The following is a 24,036-nucleotide window of genomic DNA, read 5'->3' as shown; positions in this document are numbered from 1 at the left end:
CAAGAGTTGGTCCAAAGCTAGTCCCAGTGGAGCTTGCTCTTCTCTGCTTGCCACACCCTCATGTTGTGAATGTATGGTCATATTCTTAAAGTTATACAGGTATTAGATAGAGTAAGTGTTGAATAAATAGTAGCAATAGTTGATTAAATGGGTGTTGATGCCTGTTCACTAGTGTCTGGTCAGAACAACATGTAATGACTAAAAAGGGCGGCTAATACATGGCTGAAAGAACAACATGCTAACAATTTAAATAATGTAATATAAGAGGTATAGAATGTTTTATAAAATGTAATGTAATTTTTTTTAGAAAAGTTATGAAACCTCTCACTTAGGACTCATGAACAAATTTGTGAAACCATGTAAAAAGAGAAATGTAAATGGCATCAAAAGAAATTGTGGACTGTTATTTTTCATATGAAGCCTTGGTTTGGGAATCATATGGAATTAAAAATTTTCTAATTGAACTAATCTCTAGCTGTTAAGACCCTGACGCTGCTCAATATTATTATTATTTTTTATAACCATTTTTCCCAGGCTTTGTTTGGTTCCATTGTTGAGAAAATAAGTCTTTGCTGTTAGGACTTTCAGCTATAAATGTTCGAAAGAAAAGATTAAAAGGAGTTTTTATATGTGTAAATACAGAAATCCTGCAATAGACTTATGTGACAACCCCATTTCCAAAGTTGGGCTCTGTAAAATGTAAATAGAAACAGAATATGATGATTTGCAAAACACTAAAAACCACTATTCAGTTGAAAATAGCACAAAGACAACATATCAATGTTGAAACTGAGAAATTTCATTGTTTTTGAAGATTATATCATCATTAAGAATTTGATGGCAACAACACGTTTCAAAAAAGTTGGACAGGGTCATGTTTACCGCTCTGTTGCATCACATCTTCTATTAACAACACTTGTTTGGGAACTCAGGAGACCAACTGCTGTCATTTTGAAAGTGGAATATTATGTTTTTCTTGCTTGCTGTACGATTTCAGTTGCTCAACAGTTCGAGGTCTCCCGAACTTCTTGAAGCGCTCTTGAGCCCAGGCAGTGAGTCCTCTACAGAGTAGTGGACTCACTGGTTATTAGCCTTGTCCCTTGTGTGCAGAGATTTCTTCAGATTCTCTGAATCTTTTATTGACTTCATGAACTGTAGACAATTAAATTCCCCAAGTTCTTTGTAATTTTATGTTGAGAAACATTATTCTGAAATTGTTTCATTATTTCCCGGCAAAGTCTGTGAACCCCTCCCCATCTTTACTTCAGAGACACTCAGCCTCTTTGGAGGTTCTTTTTATACCCAATCATGTTACTAACCTGTTGCCAGTTAACCTAATTAACCTTGAGCTGTTCCAGCAGCTGTTTTCTTTTAGCTTTTTCAGTCTTTTGTTGTCTTTGTCTTTGTGCTATTTTCAATAACATATGGGGTTTAAATGTTTTGCAAATTATCACATTCTATTTCTGTTTCTGTTTTACACAGGGTCCTGACTTTTTTGGAAACGGGTTGGTAGAAGATCACCGTTTCTTTTAATGTGCTGCAACAGCCATCAGCCTCAGATTCCAGTATCATTGAGGCAGGTAGCAATATGTAGGTAGTAATATGGAAGGGTAACATTAGAATATCGAAAATACATTAGTATTCTGAAGTTACTATGCACATTTTATTTGCACATTTATTTGCCACTTTGTTTTTAAGGTAAAAAAAAATCTATGATGGTGAAGCCTGCCTGCACAAGGACATACACACATTCAACAGCATGAAACATTTCGGTTTAGAGGAGCAAAAGCAGTCCTGTAAGCTGGAAAGAATGACTGAACTGTATAAAAATTCACTGTATTTTTTATTACCATGTGATAATTTACAGAGATACAGTACGCATCTAATGGTAGCAAAACACTGTTTGACACTGTTTCATTTTTCGTATTCAATAAAATGCATCCATCGTACAGAATGCAAGCACCATAAAAAGTATACAAAAATCTTCCCAAGCCATCTGTTTACAACATCACATGTTAAAAAAAAGCAAACATTTAAAGAAAAGTCTCTCAGTGGTAGAATATATCTCACCTAACCACCGTCTACCCCACGTCAAAAGTTCTGGTTTCCCTTTCATACTGACATTACTTACATGGAGGGTATTCTAATTTCATTGCATTGCTATTACACATCATGCCTATCACATACAGTATGGTTCAGATGGTGTAGTAAACAATCATCCTTATTGGGGGTTTGAACAAAGGAATAGCTAGACTGATTCGATCTCTCTCTATTGGTCCACAGTTTCTCAACCCTCCAGTGCTCGACCAGGAGCACTTGAGATGCATTCAGTCTCTGCGGTGAGCCCGAAGGTGTTTCCCCCCTGTTTGATTCACTCCCTTGGCTTGTGGTGACGCCTGACCAGCCTTGCTCTCCTTCTCATTCCAGCTGTAAAAGAGGACACAGAGTTAATGGATGGAATCGGAGGTTCGAGTGAATAAGAGGACAAAAAAAACACAAAAACTTGTCATGAAGGAATGATATGAAGAATAGGTGGAGGCACTCAAAGGAAGATAATGGAAAGGGAAATACTGCAAGGGTGAGAGGAAAATCAAGATAGATGGTTGGCGTTTGCAATGCATATTTTCCCGCAGTGATTATGTGGTTTTTGGCAAACTCTTTTTAGCCCCATCCAACATTTCTGCAGATGAATGCGTCATCGACTAACTATGCTCTTACCTGGAGCTCTCCTGGCAGCAGCGAATCTACCCCCCTCTGCAAAATGAAGAGACGACACAGTCAGTCAATGCATATGAGCGCACACACAGACACACACACACACACACAGACACACACACACACACACACACACACACACATCCTACATGAAATCTATGCCGATCTGCAGTTATGATCATTCACCTTTAATGATTTTGGTAATTCTCTCGGATTCCTCATCGATCAGGTTTGGGTTGCTGTGGATGGTGGTAATCTTAGAGAAGTCCGGGCCTGAGCGTTCAAAACAAAACCATTAGATCCAAAATGCAGAACAATTTGTGCCTCACATCCAAAATCATGTATGGAGTTACATCAGCTTTAAAATGACATGACATTCTCTTTACCACCTTGAAGGAACCACTTGTCTTGCACATGAATGAGTACAGATCACATGATTATTTCAAGGCGGAAAGGACATAAACATATGAAAGAAACCTGTTTGATATAAAGAGTTTGTGTATGGAGACCATACCCTCAATGATATAAGGTTCGTTCTCCGTGGTGTATCTGGATCCACCTTCAGACGGGCAGCGGAGAAGGGTGTTGAAAGTCATTTAACGACTTAGCAACTGTACTGACTGACAGATGGACAGACTGACAGGTACATACAGCCGGTAAAACACCTCCTCCGCCACCGCTGACACAAAGTCAAGCACAGATGTGCAGTATTCATGAGCGCACACACACACACGCTTGCACACAAATGCACAGGGTGTGAAGTACAGGTGTGCAGGGCGCACTCAGCTCAGAAAAAGACAGCAAGTTCTTTTTCTTAGCCCACAAACTAAGCTGCAAGGCACCAGTGAAGCAGTTGTAGCACCCCAAAAATATTACATTATATATTATATTTGCACACTGCTCACACATACGCATCACAGCTGCATTAGGCAGAGAATGGGTAAAAATGGGATTCCTGCCTGAGAGGCAAGAACACTGACAGAGATTAAATCAGGTGAATAAGTGGTGAGATGGACAGACATCCACATCATGGTGCACCATGGAAATTTGAAGAACATGTGCAAAAACTTTGCCCTATGCTTATGTAGCTAAGTGCGCCTAGCCAGGAAATGGACTGTAAAAGTCACCCTCCTTCCTCCGTAGCATCATTACTGTGGCTAAACAAACATCATAAACCCGAATGAGCTTGTGATGTTTTGAATGGTGGCCGGCCAAAGCTTGTCATAATACACTAGATAATCCTGAGGGACAGAGTGTTGTCTGTGTGAAACATATGCGGTGGTCCATTAAGCATGTTATCACAGATGATTTGTGATACTCCCCCAACACTACAGCAGCCAGGACAGCCCGTTCTGACTCCTTACTCATCATTGGCCCTCAGCTTCAAACCACGACGCTCTGAGTACCCCTCTAGTGTCAGTTTTGCATGTGCAGGACTCCGCAGTCAACTAACTATGTCAGTTATGTACATTACTCATGTACATTAAGTTATGTTACCTCACTTAAAAAATAAATCAACCTTCAGCTTTTGTTTTCACATGGTACACTCAACTGCAGTCTCCTGGGTGTCAGCCCATGCATCCACCCCAAGTGAGGACAGACTGTCTATAGAAGTCAATTGGACTACCATAAACATTGAAACATGACACTAAGGTGGTGCCAGTTGTCTTAAAAAGAGTTGCAAAGGGGTCTTGACCAAGCATCCATACGTGACGAGTTGGGAATGAGAACGGGTTGGCCAGGAAGCAACATAACTGCTCCGACTAAACATTTATTGGCTCTGCTTTTCTTTGACTGGCCTACTTCATGAGTCAGCCTGTTTAATAATGAAATGGCTTTCTTCAGGATGATTTAAAATATTGGGGGTTACATTCATGTGTGATCGGTTGTGGTTCTCTTAGCCTTTGGGTAGATGGATAGATGGGTCCAGTTGCCGGTGTGTGAATATACAGGTTTTTTTTTGTTTTTTTTTTCTTTGTCTTTTGTAATAATTAAGCCATATAAGCAGCTTTTCTCATGATGTCACTGCCTTTAGTGGGTCATGGCCTTTTTGATTTGTGGCAAACTAGCCAATAGTGAAAATGATTGATGATTGATGATGATTAAATGGATTCTCTTTGTTGTTTTAATGAAGTCAGATGGACAGCAGATGCTTAATTTTACAAGCCAATACTTAATTCTGATCACGACGTTGAGAAACTGAAAAGACAGGCTGAAGCAGCAACTGGCAGTTGGCCAAACGAAGCAGCGCAGGACATAAACCAGCTGGCTTTTTGTTTTGTCTGTGAATGATCAGTGGTAAGCCAAGCTGCTAGCCTTAAAGAAACAGCTGGAAACCAACAGCATTAGCCAAAAAAAAAAAAAACAATCACATCTACAAATCATCCATAAATGGCCACAACACTGAATGGTGCCACCATGTGTCTGATGACTTACTTGATGATCACTAAGTAAACATGAAATGTAAAGTGAAATGAAATACACACACGATGCTCAGTCAACTGAGGTCAACATGGATGCATTTGTTAAAACAGCTGTTAGAAGTTGCATGAAAGCTCTTAGATCTACACTATCATACTATCATACAGGAAACTGACCTGTAACCGTCTGTCCATCTGCTCCGCGATCTCTACCTGCATTAAATAAAATGTGCCATCAGATTCATATCATTTGCACTCAAAATATGAATAACTTAAACTTTCTAAAAATTTCAGGACCTTACCTCCAATAACTCTGGTTACTTTTGTGAATGAAGGATCTCCCTCGATGACCCTGGTTACTTTTGTGAATGAAGGATCTCCCTCGATGACCCTGGTTACTTTTGTGAATGAAGGATCTCCTTCGATGACCCTGGTCACTTTTGTGAATGAAGGATCTCCCTCAATGACCCTGGTCACTTTGGTGACCGAAGGATCTCCCTCGATGACCCTGGTTACTTTTGTGACCGAAGGATCTCCCTCGATGACCCTGGTTACTTTTGTGACCGAAGGATCTCCCTCGATGACTCTGGTTACTTTTGTGACTGAAGGATCTCCCTCAATGACCCTGGTTACTTTGGTGATGATTGGCTCCCCCTCAATGACGACCTTAGTGACTGTTGGCTCTGTCTCGATGACTCTTGTTACCTTTTCTATAGCAGGAACTGTAGCGAGGGAGAGGTAACATGAATCCCTAGAAGTCCTCATGAAATAAGTGCTATTTGTCTCCTGTAAAAACAGATAGCTAGGTAGGGACTTGTCGCAGGTATTGATTGCTGTTTACAGTGGCCAATAGTGCTGAATGTATGGTCCTATTAGTCGACTTGGAGTGGGAGCTCACAGTTAGCGCAATTGGACCAAAACCGAATAGAAGCCCCAAAAATTCACAGAGGCCAGTTGATGACAGGGAATACAACACAGAGGTGGATTTCTTCCCCGGTTTGGCTCCTGGCACCCCAGGGCTAAGTCAGCTAATAGGACCGCTAGCTGCACGGCTAACTGAGCTAACATAGCTATACAGTTAGCCGCAGTTAGCAGAGAATTGAAACAGAGATGCGGGAGGACATCAGACACGTTCTCTCCAAGACAAGCCAAGAAGGAGTTTGAAGTTATCAAGGCATGCAGAACAAATACAGGCTGGTGTGTGAAGGACATTAGATTGCATCACAGAAAAAAAAAGGCTTTAATAGCTGCTGCTGCTACGCCCCCTCAGCTGACCCTATGGACAGATTTAATTCTCCCCTCTGTATTGAGTCTGAAGCATCACATTACAGACATGGTTATATTATAACATGTACAAGATTTGTTACTTAAAGGATTGTCTACTGATTTGAAAATGAGAAAATGTGACATGTTACTTAATCCTTTAACATATTTTTCTGCAGTCAGTGAAATCCCATATGGGGCTAGATACCTCTGCAAAACCCTACAACTCCTCCTTTGAATCAGCGTCAACAGAAACTTCAGCCAGGGACATTCTTTCTCTTCTTTTATATTTTCTGCTTCTGGGCGATGACTTTTTAATGTGACAGTGTTCATATGAGCTCTAAATAGATGAAAGCTGACAGATGTGTGTTTGTATCAGAGAGCTTTTAATCTTTGGCCTGAGGTCCCATGACGCCTGGCCTAGTCCGGTAATCAGAGCCAGACTCGCGTCTGTCTGTCAGAGACAGTCATTAATAGACTTTGGTCATTTATGCTTAGAACTGTGGCTGCTCTCCTTTGTGAGTGTATACTATTATAAATGAAACATGACCTGCATGATAGATTATTCCATCCATGAACGTAGATGATATAATGATGTAGTTTATAATTGTGTTTGTGCAAAAATGAGAGTGTGTATTCTGCACGGTTTTACGACCATATGTGTAGGTTATTGTTCATATCCAGGTTTATTTCTTCCTGTGGAACTTCTTGGAATTTAGGCCAATGCCATTATGACTGAAGACGCTTAAAATATATATATAAATCAAGATAAGGAATTGTTTGTTTGCTTTAGGGTGAGTCCATCTCCTATTCAGGAAGGTTAACCCATGAATCACATCCTAGAGAATTCATTATTCAGTGTGATAATACATATCAGCAGGTAACACCGCACAGTGTCCGTACTTTTAAAACTTCTACTGGAGCTGCTCAGTCTCATGAAAAACTGTGCAATAAATGGTGCAATAAATCTGCAGCTGCCCTCTGTATCCTTGTTAATCCCTCCTTTTCTCCCACTTTCTGCCTCCCTTTAAGGAAGACGTAGACAGAGCCTCTTCGGCAGCAGCAATCCTTTTCTTCTTCTGTGGCCATAAAACAAAGCAACGCCTACTTGTAAGCAAAGAGTGATTTTTTCCTTTTCACATACTTTTGTTTGATGAAAGGCCGAGGGCCTAGAGCGCGAAAACTATTAACATTCTGCCAAAAATAGTAGAAAATAGAAATCATAATTACATCATATAAATTTATAGCAACCTAAAAATGAAATCCCCTGGAGGTCCGGACCTTCAGCTCTATACTCCATGTAATGTGCACGGGTTGGACTTCGTCTCTCCTATGTTACCCAATACATCAAGGCATACTCCCCGTCTGTGTGGAAGCGCACTGGACTCAGCCCAAGTAAATGAACAACATCCAAGAGTCCTCTATGGTCTCTGACCCTATTATGCTTTGACAGCCTAATTACCTCATCCCTAAAGGAGCTGATTAAACATGCCAAGAGGTCCAAGAGGGCTTAAGCAATAGTGAGAGTGGATAGTCAGAGGTGCTTGAGGACGACAATGGAAGAAGCCTGAATGGAGCAATGATATGCGTGTAATATGCATGTGGCTGCAGGTTGGATTTCACTTTAAGAACAGATGCTAATTTTTAAACAAAGAACATGAATGAGTTTCAAAGGCATTCGTATATCTCCACTAAAGATAAATCTACTGTACGACCATGTCAAGCAGCCTTACCTGTCTCAATGTAATGTGTGGTTGTGATGGTCCTCTCTGTGAAGTAACACAAGGAGTTTTAAGTTGCTGCAGGTGCAATAACATTCAGACGTCACACAGTGATAGTGGCATTCAGGAAACTTACTGAGGAAGGTCAGAGGGATCTCAGCATAAGAAAATCCATAAACAAACTAAAGAACAGAAAGCAGAACAGAATGAAAACCTCTCGTTGACTTATGCGTATTCAGACAGTATACGAGTATTTTCTCTTTGTCTACCTTTATCTGGATGTACTTAATCAGCTTCTTCAGGAGGACCAGGAGGTCCTGGCGGCCCACAGGAAGGTCTGTAAGTAATATACACCATCAGAAGAACATAACATAAGGCATCCAAGCCTGACTGCACGTTGCATGAATGTATAATAATGTAGGCTGTTCTCACCGGCGGGATAGAGAACATTCTTCACCACGTGGATCACGCCGTTTGTTGCCATCAGGTCACTGTCTGGCACATCCACAGAGTTGACGTGGATAGAGTTGTTGACCTGGAACAAGCAATAAAAAATGTATGTGCGCCCTTTTTTCGAGGGTTTCAATATACACATTGTTATTTTTTGAGCTCAGCCAACTACTGCCTTGTAAAAAAAAGCACAGAAATTGTGCAAGACGTTTACACATTTACACTTTTTTAAAGAATAGCTTGACATGAGAGGTTTTTAGGTGAGGTGTGAGTTAATAGGAATCCCAGGCAGTCTGTTCCATTGACGTGAGATCTGGGAATTCCATTTCATGATTAATTTCCTGCAATTTAATCATCTCCGTGGAGGTGACCGAAGGTGGACGTGCTGAGTAAGTAAGGGATAGATTTCCCTTTTCCTCTGCTTCCTCTCACCCACTCGCCCACTAAATTGAGCCACATCATTCACATTTCAGCCTCAATCCAGTTTTTAAAAACCTAACCACAGATTTCCATGAATCACTGTCCCTTCTGTGGGTGAATTATGTCAAACAAACCTTCCTGTGTCCATTAAGGAAGTCCTGCAGGCCTGATATGAGACCTTGGCTGATAACCTGATAGCACGATAGGAGGGAGAGGGAGGGCAGAATTGAGGTAATGGGTGAAATGATAAAGCCGAAACGACGACTGACGAGCAAGAGCAAGGCAGACAGAGGCAAAAGGCAGGTGGAGGACATTTGAAGGGGAGGTGGGGAGCGGTGGGTGAATGCAAAGAGTGGGTGTTGATGGAAATGACAGGCGGCCAGGATTTGTTAGTTCTGGTCTTTCTCCAGTAATATCCACCTTTGAAGTAAAAGATTAGCACTGGCTCTTTGATGCTATTGTTTGAATGAGAACGTGAAGAAAGATTGGGTTTAAGTCTTACAATGGTGGCTCAGAGAAAAGGGGAAGAAATGTGTTTACGTGTGGTCATTCAAAACTTGATTACACAATATAAATATGCTCTCATAAGAACAATCTCCCCTTGGATATTGTCCCATCTGCTTCTTCTTCAACTGGAGATTTCCTGCTTTTCCCAAAACACCTTTTTTCAATCAAAAGTGGGCAAGAATTGAAAATTAGCCTCTGGCCAGCTAGGCTGTGGGGTATAATCATGGATGCACAAACATCGAATAGCAGAGAGATTAGTCCCGCGTCTTTGATTCTGAGGACACAAATGAACTGATGGCTGATTGTTACGTACAGACATAACTTGCAGGTTGTTGCCCTGGAGTGTTTTGAGCAGATTGGTTACTCCTCCCTCTAATCCTCCATTGATGAAGACGCCATTGCTGAAGTGGTACAGCAGAATGATCCTCAGAGCATTCAGATCACCTGTCAGTGACAACACAAGGCCGACATGGTTTTCAGACTGTAGAGGAGAGCTAGCATTCTTATTTTCCTTGCCACATCCCTGCATTATATAACTTTAAAGTCTTCAAGAGGGAGATGTGATGAAAGGATGTGGATATGTGTTCATTTAAGTGGAGAACTCACTTTTGAGCAGAGCAAAGTCCTCTTTACTGAGACCATCAAAGGCATCGTCAGTTGGTGCAAAGATGGTGTAGGAGCCTTCCTGCTTCAGCAGATCAGTCAGACCTGCTGTCTCCATCAGCGACAGGAAAATCCTGCATTTCAGATGAAATGAAAGAAAGGAAACAAGAAAGTCATCAGTTCACAGAAGCGACATAGAGCACTGTGGGAGTGAAATGAAGCCTAAACTTGAGAGCAATGTGGAGGCAATTTGCACACTCTGGGGCTCATGGAAATGATAGTGTCGATTATGTTGTACAATCCACAGAAGCAGAAATAAAAAACAAAATGCAGACATTTTGGGGCAGCCATTGAGTTCTGTGCTGTGAAGAGACCGTATAACAGTATATGTCACATTTGGACCAAAAACCGCTCATGTGTTGCTCACTTTAGACAGGGGGATTATGGTTTTGGCGATGTGATACGAGGGAGTTCGGGCTGGGATTTGTGTTACACTTTGTTACACTGTGTGGTCCCACTGAGTCACACATCTGCCTCCTGAATTATTCATCATCAGCCTCTGCTGGTGCCAATATCTGCCACAGAGCCAGAAACTGTGAAATGTGCACGGCCAAGCGCTGCCGATAACACTTTTATTGTGAAGACGGTAACGTTCTCTTCACACCACAACTCAATTTCGATCTCACTTTTCCTGTGTTGGATCTCGTGACGCTGTTGTACTTAATCCCAGCTCAAACCTTATGTAATGCGATATTTCTCCGTTGTGATGTGGGTGTGGCAAACTGCCATACAAAAATGAGTACCCATGTCACTTTAAGTGTATATGGAGATGTTTATATATGTATTTTAAATCATGTGTCGACTTTTTTTTCCATGCATCAGATACATATGCCATTTTATAATGTGGAAAATCACATGCTGTACTAACGCATCAATCACCTTAAGGCAAGGCTACGTAACTTTTACTCCACAGTGGCCACTGTGGTCTCAAGTGGAAACTTGAGACCAAACTACAGGATATTTCCCGAGATTATCTTTGTTGATCAGTCAACACAGTGAGTGACTAGAACTGGACCACAAAAAAACATCACTATATCTGGTCTGACTGATAATGAATATAAGAGAAGAGAAGCTCAGCAGAAGAAGTAGTTCTTACTTGAATCGTCCGTCAGCAATCAGGAGCTCGTATATTGTTTTCTCTGCAGGTTTGATGAGGGACTTCATAACGTGGAGGGCACCATTGCTTCCCTCTTTACTGCCACGCACCATACATGAATTTTCTATGCACACAGCCTAAAGCAAGGCACAATATTAAGAGAGCAGGGTTAGAGGTCTAAATTATTCATTATTCATTAGATTACAAACATCCAAACATCCAAATTCACTACTGCTGGGAAAAAGACACTTTCTAGACACTTTCTATATACATATATATATTTCTTAAACTTACTGTACATAGGATACCTTATTTCCTTTATTTTATTTATTTATTTTTTTTACATTTTTTACATTTTGTTTTTTTGGTTTGCACAGTTGTAACTTATTGCTCCGTTTGTTCTTATTTTGCACTTTATTGATCCTATTGTTCTTATTTGCACCTCCATTTGCTGTTTGCATCCCCCCCTTGTGTGTTCTGAAGAGCTTCTGTAAGAGTGAATTTCTCCACTGTGAGATTAATAAAGTCTTATCTATCTATCTAAAAAAGTCACTGTAAAAATCTGGAAACTCTTAAGCTTAGCTCGTCTCACTGTCCCATTTAATTGCAGTCAATCAAAAAGAAGAATTTCTTTCAACAAATTAAAGCAGCTGCTTCTAATATCTGAACCGCCAGAGCAGAAACACACTTCATCTGCCAAGAGCTGGACTAATTAGCTGTTTTATGGCGTTTGTTTACAGTTGAAATACAGCAAAATCATGTTAACACTTGGTAAGGAGCCCAGTAATGGCTTTCAGATTTCCACGATGGAAGCCGACACTTATCTTTCTTTCCCATTCCTTCCTGACGCTGTTTGACTCTCTGGTGCAACAATACACACACAAACACACACAGAGTTCTCACAGTGCGGTAAATGAAGACTCGGAGCAGTTTGCCAGCCAGCGTTTCCAGCAGCTGTCCGTTGTAGAGCTCGCTCAGTGTTATTTTCAGTTTCAAGATGTGGTTTTCCAAGATGGTCCTCAGACGGCTCTGCTCTGTTGTCATCACTTCGTCTGATAAACAGAGAAAAGTTACAGATTTGAGATGACTTGGGTAATCAGAGATGCCGGTCCTGATAAAACATTTCTGGGTGTGTCTTTAAAAGTCAAAAAAAGGAGTGAAAAGGCAACAAGAACGTTTCTGGAGATCAACTCACTAGTGAAGGCAGCGTTGACAGGAGCAAGCAGTGTGTACTCTGTCTTTGGACCCATGGCAGCAGCTAAGCCTAGTTCGGACACCATGTCGCTGAAAGTGCTCTGGGAGCTTCCCATCAGGTCCATCCCTTCCTTGGCTGATATAACGATACGATAAACATGACATGATGGTCATCACAGATAAACGATATATCCACATAATTTGAACAAGTCTCCCTGAGGGAGAAGTTGGATTGAAAATCAAAATGTGTTTTACCTGAGTCAGGGATGAGCACCTGGTCAATGAGGTGGATGACGCCGTTGGTGGTGACGATGTCCTTCTTCAGCACCATCTTGATGCCGTTCACCGTCAGACTGTCTCCGTCGCAGCCGATCTCTATGGTGCTGCCCTCTGCGGTCTCATACACTGACCCCGCCATGATGGCCTCTGAACACTGGACGCTGTTCAGCAGGTGGTAGTTCACCAGGGCTGAGTAGGAGGGTCAAAGTGTGAGAGAGAAGTAGACAAATTCAGTGATCAGATTTTGCATGTTTATAGACTTGCCTGTAGTTATTTTTGTAATCTGGTTACGCAGTACACAGTCAGGATCATTACTCAATACACGAACACACACGGACACGAATGCATAGTCTCTCAGCTCTTTTAGAAATATTTACGCACTTCTCTCAATATTGACATATGGAATTACACCTCCGACTGAGGCCAACTGTCAAATTAGGCAAGCAAATGTGGTCTGCTACAGCAATGCAATGACAACAGTAAAAACCCTTCCAAACCCACAAAAACTCAAGTACAATTAGTGCCGCACTGTGGGCCAAATTACTCTGCGGCCTTCCCTTGTTGAATCAAGGCTCCATATCATCTTTACTTTGGAAGATGTTCTAACATGGTTGGTCAGCAAAGCCTGTTTGCCAAGTGTCTGAGAATTTATCTGAGGTCATACCGTGTTCCCAGAGGGAGCCGGTCGCAGAGGACACCGCAAACTGGCTGCATGCTTATAGAGGCTCCTTGTGGGTCGGTGACTCAGCAAATAAGCAGATAAGCTGCCACTGTGGAGACTAGAATTTCCCACTTTCATTGTGTGGTTTGTGGACATGCTTGTGTGTGTGAGTGTGTACCCGCTCCTTTATTTGATGGGTATGAATGGGTTAGGGTTAGGGTTAGGGAAAAATAATTAAGAATTTGTTGTAGATAGTGTTTCACATAGTTTATAAAAGTTTCCCCCAATTCAATAACTCACAAAATGTTGATTTTTTTTAGGGAGTCTGGGGCTGATTTGCCACCACCTCAATTTACTCACTCGCAGGTTTTGTCGGGGAGGACAGCAATCTGATCTCACTGAGAACAATGAGAAGGCCATCATGGCTAAAGATATTTACTGCAAGTGCTCTAAACCTCTGCATAGCAAAACCAATGACAACATGGCATGCTAGTAGATTATATTATCTTTAGTGTATCACATGTACAATGTACCTGCAATAACATCCTTATCTTCCATGATGCGCTCCAGATAACCTGGAGTCAGTCTGTCAAAGGCTTCATCAGTGGGGGCAAACAGAGTATAGTGGCCAGGCTGGTCCAGCTTGTCCATCATGCCAGCAGCCAACACCGCAGCCTGAGTAACAAATCAATGAATATTATTTTTAAACCAGTTTATCAGTATGTTTACACGCGTTCCACTTCAAGCACATTGTGTTGAGCGTTTTGCATACACTGAAGGAGGAGAGATCATCGTTGACATCCAGGACTTCCTTGATGGTGTTGCCCACGGCGCTGATGACCCGATCAATGACATGCACCACGCCGTTTGTGGCCACTTGGTTACCATGGATGATCCTGGCACAGTTCACTGTCACGATCTTCACAGAGAGGAAGGTTTGTAATGAGCCAAGTCATTCAGGTCAGACGTCTTTTTACAGACACTATTCGGTCATGGATTCATGCAGTGTTGTGTGGGTAAACCGACCCCATTTGAGTAGTGGTTTATGTAGAGCCCCAGGTCGTTGTACATGGAGGTGACAGTCATGTCATTCTTCAGGTCTTTGGTCAGAAGACGGCGGTTCACCATGTGGAAGTGAAGAGCGTTGTACAGCTCGATGTTTACGTTGCTCTCCAGAGCAGAACGTACACTCTGGGAAAACCACAACATTAGTTAAAGGGCAGTTAGTGTGTCAGTGATTGTATTCATTTATATTTCCTGTCTGCTTACAGGGTCCAGCAGATCCCAGGCTTCATTGCTTGGTGCAAACATGGTGAAGGAGCCTTTGCCTTCAATTTCCTCTCTCAGCTTTGACATGTCAGCGTATTGCTGTGTGGCTGTAGACTTTACGAGCCCCAGCGTACCGTAAACATTATCAATGGGAGCCACTGGGGGGGAAGCAGAAACAGACAAGTTGAATGGTACCAATTAATAGAAATTTTGCACACTGGATAATAAGAATAATAAAAGACCAGATAGATAGTGATGGGAGCCACCTACCTGCAGGGCATCCTCTCATGCCCTCCAGCTTCATGTACCCAGGACAGCACTCATAAAGGACCACGCTTCCAAAAATGAAATAAAATGTATATTAGTATATTTGCTGCTCAAGAAAAACATGAATTATTGATAATCAGGGATAATGTAAAATGAATAATTTCATGGTGTTGGAGGACATACAGTCAATGAGCTGCACGTTGATGATTCCCAGTTTTTGCAAAAGCAAAATAAAACATGGCAAGATGCAATATGTATGTAATGCGAATGAGGAAACAAAAGAAGCTTGCCGAGCAACTAAGCAGAATTAACATCTGAGAGGAGAAAACACAACCTCAGTGATGGAGAGTGTGACGAGCTCTTGGACTCAAAACAGTGATGACATTTGAGACAGGAGAATAAAGAGGGGAGCTTACTCACCAAATAACAAATCCATAATTGGGCAAAGCACGTTTGAAAGTCAGAGCAGAAGAAGTGATGGCAAACCATCCAAAAAAAGCAAGCACGTCAGGGGGAATAAAAAAAGATGAGAAAAAACACCATTAACATGAAAGTGGCACATTAAACGCTTCCACAAGAAAACTGGCACGGAGCGCACAGCTCCCAGCAGGCCAATCATGGAGAGGAGCTGGACTGGACTCAGAAAGAAAGACTAGCCCATTCGAGACACTTGATCAAGTGAGTCAGCCAACATCATTTCCAATATCTCATGCAACAGCAATAAAGCCAGCAAATGAAAAAGATCAGCTAGCGAGCCTCGAGATAAACATTCTCTAACTGTTTTTATCTCGCCTCAGAGTGATTGCTGAATAAAATATGTAAAGAGTATTCCTGCAGGCTGTCACATTAATCAAATCCAACAGTGTAGTCTCAGAAACTTTATGGAGAGTCACGGCGACCACATTCCTCAGGAAATCAGAGCTTTGCAGTATATATTCATCATGATACTTTAAGTGCGTTAGCATGAAAACCAGACAGGGCCGTCTGCTGCCCCCAGCCCCCCCCTGCATTAATTCTGTTTTTCAGGTAGAACTTTATTGCAGATGAACCACAGGCGGCAACGAAGGCAGAGATTTGATTGGGAGTCATCCCAAGCTAAAGCATGTCTTCCAAGATGCACAGCGAGTCAACACTGGACGCTCGACAATGATCTGCCAGAGAAACCGAGTCCTTGGAGGCTGGAATGAGTTTAATCGGGGTTCAACCTGAAGCACTTCACGGGTTCATGTTTGAGCTCTCGGTTTGTTTGCTGAAGAGGTTTGCTTAGAGAGGTCTGCGCGGGGCTCGTTACACATCCGCTGCATACGGGGACGAGTTTTAGGGTTTCCGTTTTCCCATGAATACTGTGTTTCTGTGTGAACTCTGCGTCCGCGTCCAAAACAAATAACTGTTTGCTTTCCTGTCAGAAACGAGCAGTAGTGATATATTATGCAAGAAAAGCCACTCCCTTCATAACCCACTTCACACACACACACACACACACACATACACACACACACACACACACACACACACACACACAAACTAATAAAACCAACATCACTCACTTTCTTCCCTAAACTCCCTGAAATGACTCACATGTTTTGGCCATCCCTCTCTAATCCACTTCAATCAGTATTTGTGTGTTTATAGAAATGCTTGTGTTGATGCTGTTGTGAAGCTGCTATTTTTGCGCGCATAAGCATGTCGGTCATAGTGCCCATTCTCTGCATTAGCACTAATTGTTGTGATGTAAAATAAACACATATCCGTGCACAGCTGGCCGTCAGGAAGGCATGAAGTCACAGCACCCCGGCTGTGCTCTGACAGGATAATAGATGCAGTGCAGACCAGAGACTGCCAGCGCTCTGCAACCAGGCCTCTGGCAGTGTCACTGCATGAACCAGCTCAATGTGGCTTCCAGATGAGCAGATGTGCAAACACAGGCCAGGCCAGGAGTGCACACACACACACACACACACACACACACACACACACACACACACACACACACACACACACACACACACATACTGTACTCACACATAAACGCTAGGTGGGGTTGTCTGGCATCAGATAAAAGCATTACAGTTGTTTCCTGTTATGTAATCAATAATCAACAGTCTCTCCTGTGTCCTCATCAAGTGTATTTTTTAATTCAGTGCCAGTGGCTTCCTGAACACTGTGCCAACATTTGCTTTCTACACACAGGAATGGACTTGCTGTAAAAATGAATGCCAATGCTTCACCACTTCTCTGACATTAACTACAGATAAACTGATTTTAAGCCCTTGTTTTCTGCACCCTCTTCACCTACAGCACATCGTTTTAAAGCAAATTGCTTCCACCTGAACCTCCGGCAACATCTCCTCGAGAGATCTTCACGGAAATGGAGGCATTAAGAAGTCCTCGCGGCATCATTTAACTCCAGAGTAGATAATTAGGAGAAGACGGTGCAGGCCGAATGCACATCATCATAATTTGTTGTTTGTAATAGCGGCTTCTAAAAGATTCAGTCCAGGTATTGCTTCAACCGCTGCACCCGCAAAGCTTGTCTAAACACCCGCATAGCTTGCACACCACACTGTAGACTTAACCACCGTTTCCTAATCTCTCATCAGCATCGAATACAACTCAGACATAACCACAGCTGGGTGGGTTTCCTTCACTGCTGCTGAACAATGTCCCCACTGTGACAACAGACAAGAGGGAGACACAAAGGCAAGCTTTGTGGGGTTTTTTTTTTGTCTGTTTCTATTGGATTTTTTTCACATTATCATTATTATACTTATATTATATTAAACCATTATTATAAGTTTTGTTTGCTTGACAGAAAACTGTGAAATGCGGATCATTTCTGTTTTCTTCACATTAAGATTTTGCTTGTTTGTTGGAAGTTTTTTGACGGCAGAAAATGTCATTCATTAATCATTTCAGTTTTATTTAAACTTAAACCTATTTTAACCTGCTGTGAAGCTTTGAAGGAAAGAAAAAAATATTTTATCAAGTGAACAATTTAATGGGATTTGTAAAAGGAGAGGTATCCTTATCATATTTTCGCAGTCCAAGGGACAAAAACAGTTAAACTTGTTTTCTACCTCAGAAACCCTCACGACCTTCCTGCTATGGGCTCTCATGTTCTATTATCTTGTTTATCTTTTTTTTTTGTTTGTTTGGTAATTGCTGGGTGTCTCCATGTAATCTTATCTCAGTATAATCCATCGCTGTACTGTGCCGGGAGAAAATGACTCACCTCTGGCCTCACTCACTCTTTTATCCATTCTCTCTCATTTCCAGGCTTATCCTGACACAGCAGCAGGTGTTACTGCTGCATTACAAAGAGAAGGTGTGTACGCATGTGTGTTCTTGCATGCACACGTGTGCAGTTTTTTTTTTTTTTTTTTTAAATCTCCCACTACACTTCAGTCACCTACAAGGCAGCAAACACCTCCAGCTGAGCCTTACACTCCATCGGTGCGTCAGCAGCTTAATTTCACATTTTCACTCTACTGTCTACTCATTCTGCACATCATGTCACCAAACAATATTACACAGAGTCAAATCCATCAACAGCACGCCCTCTGATATTAAATGTCCAGCAGGAGTCCAAAAACACATTAATGCATTCAATTCATTGGCTGCTAATCCAACATTTGTTCAACCCAAAAACTATTGTTTGTAGTTTATCACTGAATCCTGAAAGAGCCAGCACTCCCACCGTGGGACAGAAAACTCTCCGCTTAAACCAGCACCATTAAAGTCATCTTAGAGGCACAAATCAAGAACCAATCATGCACGCCAGGAGCCCAGATCTGGTGAAACTAGAGCTGCTCCATTCCGCCCCAAATGCACACTAAAAGCATATACCTAAAACGCGTTGGAGAGGAAGTGGGGCGTCAATCACTGTTGAGAAGAGTTTACAACATCTGCAAGTGTACAACAGAGTGAAGCCCAGGCCTGCAGGCTACACAGCATGCCCAGACTTGAGAGGAGGGGAGGGGTGGATGAGGACAAAGGGAGATAGTTAAACTGTATATACAAAGATTCTATGCGTAGGACACCTAGGGCATGAAATTCAGTTGTAAAGGAAAACGCTTTTGTATATTCAGCTAAAGCTCAAAATCCTTAAAGAGCCATCTTTAACCTTAAAGAAGAAAGTGAAACAGCTACATGCTCAGGTGACTCCAGACGGAAGGAGCCTGAGGGTCCAGAAAACTGGGGTCCATACAGAGCTGACCTCTGCCATTTGAACCAAAATTAAAAAGGTCAGTTCAGAGGTAAAATTCTTGAACACGTACACAGACAGGCGCTTCAAGTACTTGAAGTTAATCTGACTTGTTAGAAAATCCTGAAATACCGCTGCCGGGATGAGTGGGGGGTGCTAGGGGTGATTTGCACTTTGGGTAAAATTTTCAATGATCAGAAATCCATTCAACCTTTTGCTAAAGACTTACGCCTTCTTGCCGCAGATGGAGCCTTTGTACCAGTTCCTGCATGTGCTGAAGTACTTCTTTTTAGTCCCGAGGACCTGCTGCAGAGCGCACACATTGGGTCTGTGAGAGGAGGGAGGAGGGTGTGACAAAGAAAGTGAGAAGCAGACGTGGGAGGGAGGGCAGGTGAGGCGAGATGTGTGTGAGGGTGGAGGATGGGAGGAGAGACAGACGGGTCAGGTGAAGAAGGAATAAGGATGAGAGCAGGGGAGGGGAGGGTTGTGGAGTGCAGGTATGACACAGGGAGGGGTGCATGCAGGTGAAGAAAAACATCATTTACACAAGAATACACAACAATCCATAGTTCATTTCAGAAAGAAACAAACGCCCTGAAACTTAAAGGAAAAATAGCAATTGATTTCAAACACCAAATTGGGCACATCATTTACAGCAGAGGAGTGAACGAATGTGAGAGACACTATTGAATTTTCCATTATGGCTTGAATCAATATTGTCATCAATGTGCCTGACCTGCTTCTCAAACCATGATGGAGTGATTTTGTTTGATTTAAAAACACCTTAAAAAGTAGCGCAAACACAAAACCTGACCTACAAAGCACTTCACAAAGGGACACATCTGTCTTCTTCTTACTAATCATGCAATTTATGTTGTCACAGCTGCAGACAGATGCAAGTCAGGATTTTTAAAATCACCATTTATATGATAAATGAAAAACAAAGTAGTCAATAACTGTTACAATTCTGCATGTGTCATCTCTTCCCTCCTCCAACCTCCTTACCCTTCCTTCCTCGCCCGTATGCGACTGTGGGTGACTATCTTGTCGTAGGCTGAAGAATCCACGCTCCCTAGAGAGCAGAGTGCCACCAGCACTGAGGCCACCACAAGCAGCTGATGCATCCTGGGGAGATATCGGTCCTCTGTACTGCAAGGGCACACTCCTCTTGTCTTTTAAACACACACGTGCGCACACACGCATGCACACCCCCCCCAAAAAAATACACAGGAGATATGGGAGTGCGAGTGAGAGAGGGAGCTTTTATACCAACAAGTCTCTCTCTCTAGCACACACCCTCACCCACCCACTCTCTTTTTACTCCCTCACTGCCTTGTCCATACCATTACGTCCTGCTCTCACCCTCACACACCCTTCTCTCCTCTCCCAGTCAAAATCCTGCCTCCAACTCTGACTCCAGCATGAGCTTATTGTCTCCCCCTCCCTCGTGCTGTTTCACATGGATTTCTCATGCATTTCTTTACCACCATCACATCCCAGAGCACCGAGGACACCCTGCAGCTCCAACTTTACGTTGCTCTGCGCTTGAAATTGACGGTTTGGCTACTGTGCCTTTAAGTTTGTGAGTATTTTAAGAGGAGAACACACTTGCACCTCCCACGGTGGCTGAAATATGCACAAAAAAGAAACAAGTAAATTCATGTGAAGGAATAAAGATTAATAGTGACTGATTAGAAGTCAGTCTATTTCACATTCACGCCTAAGCACACACACACACACAGGTGGTAAACACACATCTAATATGTGTCCTTGGGACATTTGGCAGCAAAATTTAAGAGTTAAATTGAAAGAAATGATTTTAATAGGGCTGGGAGTAAGCCTGTAAATCAAACTCAAAGAGCCATGGTGATGAATCTGTGTACATAATAGGTTTACACTTTGCTTGACAGAAGCCTGACTGTATTTTTACCATCCATCCCATGGGATACCACTTTTCTCCTTGTTACTTTTACGACTTGGATTCATCATTTCCACCAGCCTGTCCTCCCCTGAACTCCGCGTTTGTGCTCCAGCTCCTCTCTTCCCATCATCCTCCCTGCTGTCATGTTCATCGCTCATCAGCTCAGCTCTTCCCCCGGCCCTAACTTCTCCCTACAGCTGGCTGCGTCTCCCCTGCTGAAGCCAGATCTGATACGGCTTCAAAGGGAGAATCCATCACGAAACGCAGTCATGTACGGTCTTGACTTGTGAGCAGGTATGCTTCTGAAGCGGAGACATGAAGGTCAGCACTCCCGTGGTGATGTTCATTATTGGATTTAAAAGGCTAAATCTGATGGTTTTACCTCCACAAATGTGACCCAGGTATGGGTAAATGCATTTCCATATGATGCAGTAAAACAGAGCTAAATGAGATTCCTGTTCATAAATGATAAATAGTGTGTGATCGGCAGAATAATGAAATCACAGCACAACCAAGATTTACTCACTCTTGATGAACTCGTGTGACCTCTCTGTTACCAGTGAGGACAGCAGCATGCAGGAGCCCCCTCCCTTTGGAGGGGGGGCTTCCTGCCAGCTTCCTGTCTATGACGCTATCTCAGCATATTCTGTTCACATATTCAGCCCAGCCTGCAATTTACAGTAATTCAAGCCTTATCAGTCATTGATTTCCTTCATGTTCCCACCGCTGCTTAAGGCTCCTCTAAGACAATTCATGCATGGACACACACAGACTCTTAAACACCCACAGTGCATAATGGATTTTCACTTTAATTACACAAGTAAATTGAATGCCTCAGTTCTATTTGTCTGTGATCTGTCAGCTTTCTATCCACTAAAACAAACCTTTAAGATCCTGTTGTTGCCAGAAGGACGGCACCACACTCCCTTAATGGGCTGCAGGTGGTTTCTTTGGATGTCAGATCATGAGAGATATTGGCAGAGAGGAGGTGAGAGGAACTCCATGCTATCATGACATCTCCCCCTAGTGGAAAAGGCCTGTCAGTACAGTCTGGTGTGAGGCCTCTGTTAGCTTGGATGTGTCAACACATGAATCAGCAAGGAAAACCAAAAGTTTCGATTGGCTGTTTTGTTTCACAATGACCAGTGAATATTTATCCGTTAAGCAGATGGCGGTCACTTGTCTGTATCTGTGGGACAAAACTGATGCCCTGAATTCCTGGAATTCATCCTATTCTTTATAAAACAAGAAATTTTCAATCACATGCACTCTAAATTTAAAAATGTCGTGTATTTTAGGTATTTAAGGCTGTCGTTGGAGGATTTTAAATGACTCAGATTCATGATTAAGTGTGAAAGAGAAATATGGCAGTTCAGTCGTAATTCAATGATTAATAATATGTAGTCTTACGTAATACAAATATTTCTGACTGAGGTCTAGGTTTAAAATGTGTGAGTGTGAGAATTCATAAAAGGTAGCTTGAGCGCTTTCTGTTCATGCGTTTTTCATCTGTTAGCGCCTGGTGTAGTGCTGGGAGATCCATCACAAACCCAGGAGCATTTCAACGCAGCCTTTTGATCACACTTGGAGCTCAGTTTCATCATCTGTTGAATATTTCATCTCTTTTTCACTTGCTTGATCGCTTGTTCGCTGATAGGAATTACAGGCCACCGAGATGGACGGACGGGACAGTGACAGAAAACAATTCAGAGAAAACAAAAACGGGAGAACAATCCAGGCGGTTGATGCAATTTTGCTTTGATGATCAGTTTTTGAACAGAGTTTTGGTTTAAACACAGAGGCAGTTCTATAAAGTTGTTGGCACCAAAGACTTCTGCTGGGCTTTACTTGCTCTTCTTCTTCTTCTGTACAGAAAGTCATGATAATAATAAGTAATATATTAATTCTTGCTGCTCATTGGACCGAGCAGGTTTTCAGTGCTGTATGTGCTGGCAGACAAATGTGTGGTTCTGCTGTACAGACTGTTAGAACTAATGGAAGGATATTTCAGCTGATAATGGAGCAAGAAACAAAAACTCTTCCTGAAATGATTGAGTAATTCTGTGCTTGGTCTAACTCCACTAATGCATTCAGTATATGGCACTCGCTTGTCAGATTCACACTGTTTTAAGAGAGCTTCTGTACAAAAGAACAGGACAGATTTTGAAGCTCAATCAAACAGCTTTATATATTAATGTAGTTTACTCATCAGTCTTTTGAACTTTTTAAAGGTTTAAATACAAAATGTTAAATGTTACTGAATGGAAGTTTTGCATCAAGAGCAGACTCCAAACTAGATTCTTCTACTTGAAAAATGACTAAATAACTCAATATAATTATTACAATTTACACATATATCTGGTCAGGCAGATGGTTTACGAGGCTGATGGTGTGTCCAAGGAGAATTTATAATTCTGTCACATTCTTAATAATTAGAATTAAAAAACACCCTCTGATAACCTTTAGCCTGTTCCTCCTTTTTCTCCCAGACCTCACTCATCTACAGACGCGCTGCAGCTTCCCTCATCACAAATGTATGTGTTTTTCGGAGCCTCAGGAGTGGAATGAATCTCGTGGACATCAGCTACTTAAATGAGAGCATAAGCCAGGTTAAAGGCCGATTTTGAATGTTTTCTTTTTCAGACAGGTTTTAGTAGCCAAATAAATATGAATGTATTAGCTACATGTCAACTACTGATGCGTGCACGTGTCTTCAGTAGTTTAATGAAAGACATGCCCTGATGATCAAGCAACAGTAATATTTTGTGTTTCATGACTTTAAAAGTATTTTTTGAACATAAACATGTCCTCAACAGCAGATAAAATCCATGAAAACTGCAAAGAAAATAGGGCTGTGAAGTCTTTCAAGTGACTCATTAATCAAACCAAGTCTGTTTCTTAGAGTTATTTCTCCAGTTTTCCTCAGAATCGATAAAGCTTTGTGAATGACTGGCTGCCTTGAAAATAGAAATTGAAAATGTCAATA

General features: G+C 42.0%; 1 protein-coding gene across 2 annotated transcripts; it reads right to left on the bottom strand.

Annotated features, from left to right (window-relative positions):
- Positions 1 to 1,826: 1,826 nt before the first annotated feature.
- Positions 1,827 to 20,409, bottom strand: postna (periostin, osteoblast specific factor a). 2 transcript variants are annotated; one of them, XM_041951665.1, is made up of 23 exons: positions 20,135 to 20,409; positions 19,359 to 19,457; positions 14,929 to 14,993; positions 14,659 to 14,816; positions 14,416 to 14,580; positions 14,162 to 14,308; positions 13,923 to 14,064; positions 12,705 to 12,917; positions 12,451 to 12,585; positions 12,159 to 12,307; positions 11,256 to 11,392; positions 10,103 to 10,233; positions 9,810 to 9,940; positions 8,552 to 8,654; positions 8,389 to 8,456; positions 8,256 to 8,301; positions 8,132 to 8,167; positions 5,438 to 5,857; positions 5,313 to 5,348; positions 3,230 to 3,274; positions 2,902 to 2,988; positions 2,719 to 2,754; positions 1,827 to 2,427 (listed from the first exon to the last, which is right to left on the bottom strand). In XM_041951665.1, exons 1-23 carry the CDS (start codon positions 20,251 to 20,253, stop codon positions 2,372 to 2,374), a joined length of 2,724 nt encoding a protein of 907 aa, XP_041807599.1. In that variant the 5' UTR covers positions 20,254 to 20,409; the 3' UTR covers positions 1,827 to 2,371. The 2 variants fall into 2 exon arrangements, with proteins under 2 accessions (XP_041807599.1, XP_041807600.1); XM_041951666.1 differs by lacking the exon at positions 3,230 to 3,274.
- Positions 20,410 to 24,036: the final 3,627 nt, after the last annotated feature.

This window comes from Chelmon rostratus, chromosome 14 (assembly GCF_017976325.1).
Source record: "Chelmon rostratus isolate fCheRos1 chromosome 14, fCheRos1.pri, whole genome shotgun sequence".
Taxonomy (NCBI): domain Eukaryota; kingdom Metazoa; phylum Chordata; class Actinopteri; order Chaetodontiformes; family Chaetodontidae; genus Chelmon; species Chelmon rostratus.
Note: the sequence above shows the minus strand (reverse complement) of the source record. Positions and strands in the feature narration are given on the sequence as shown.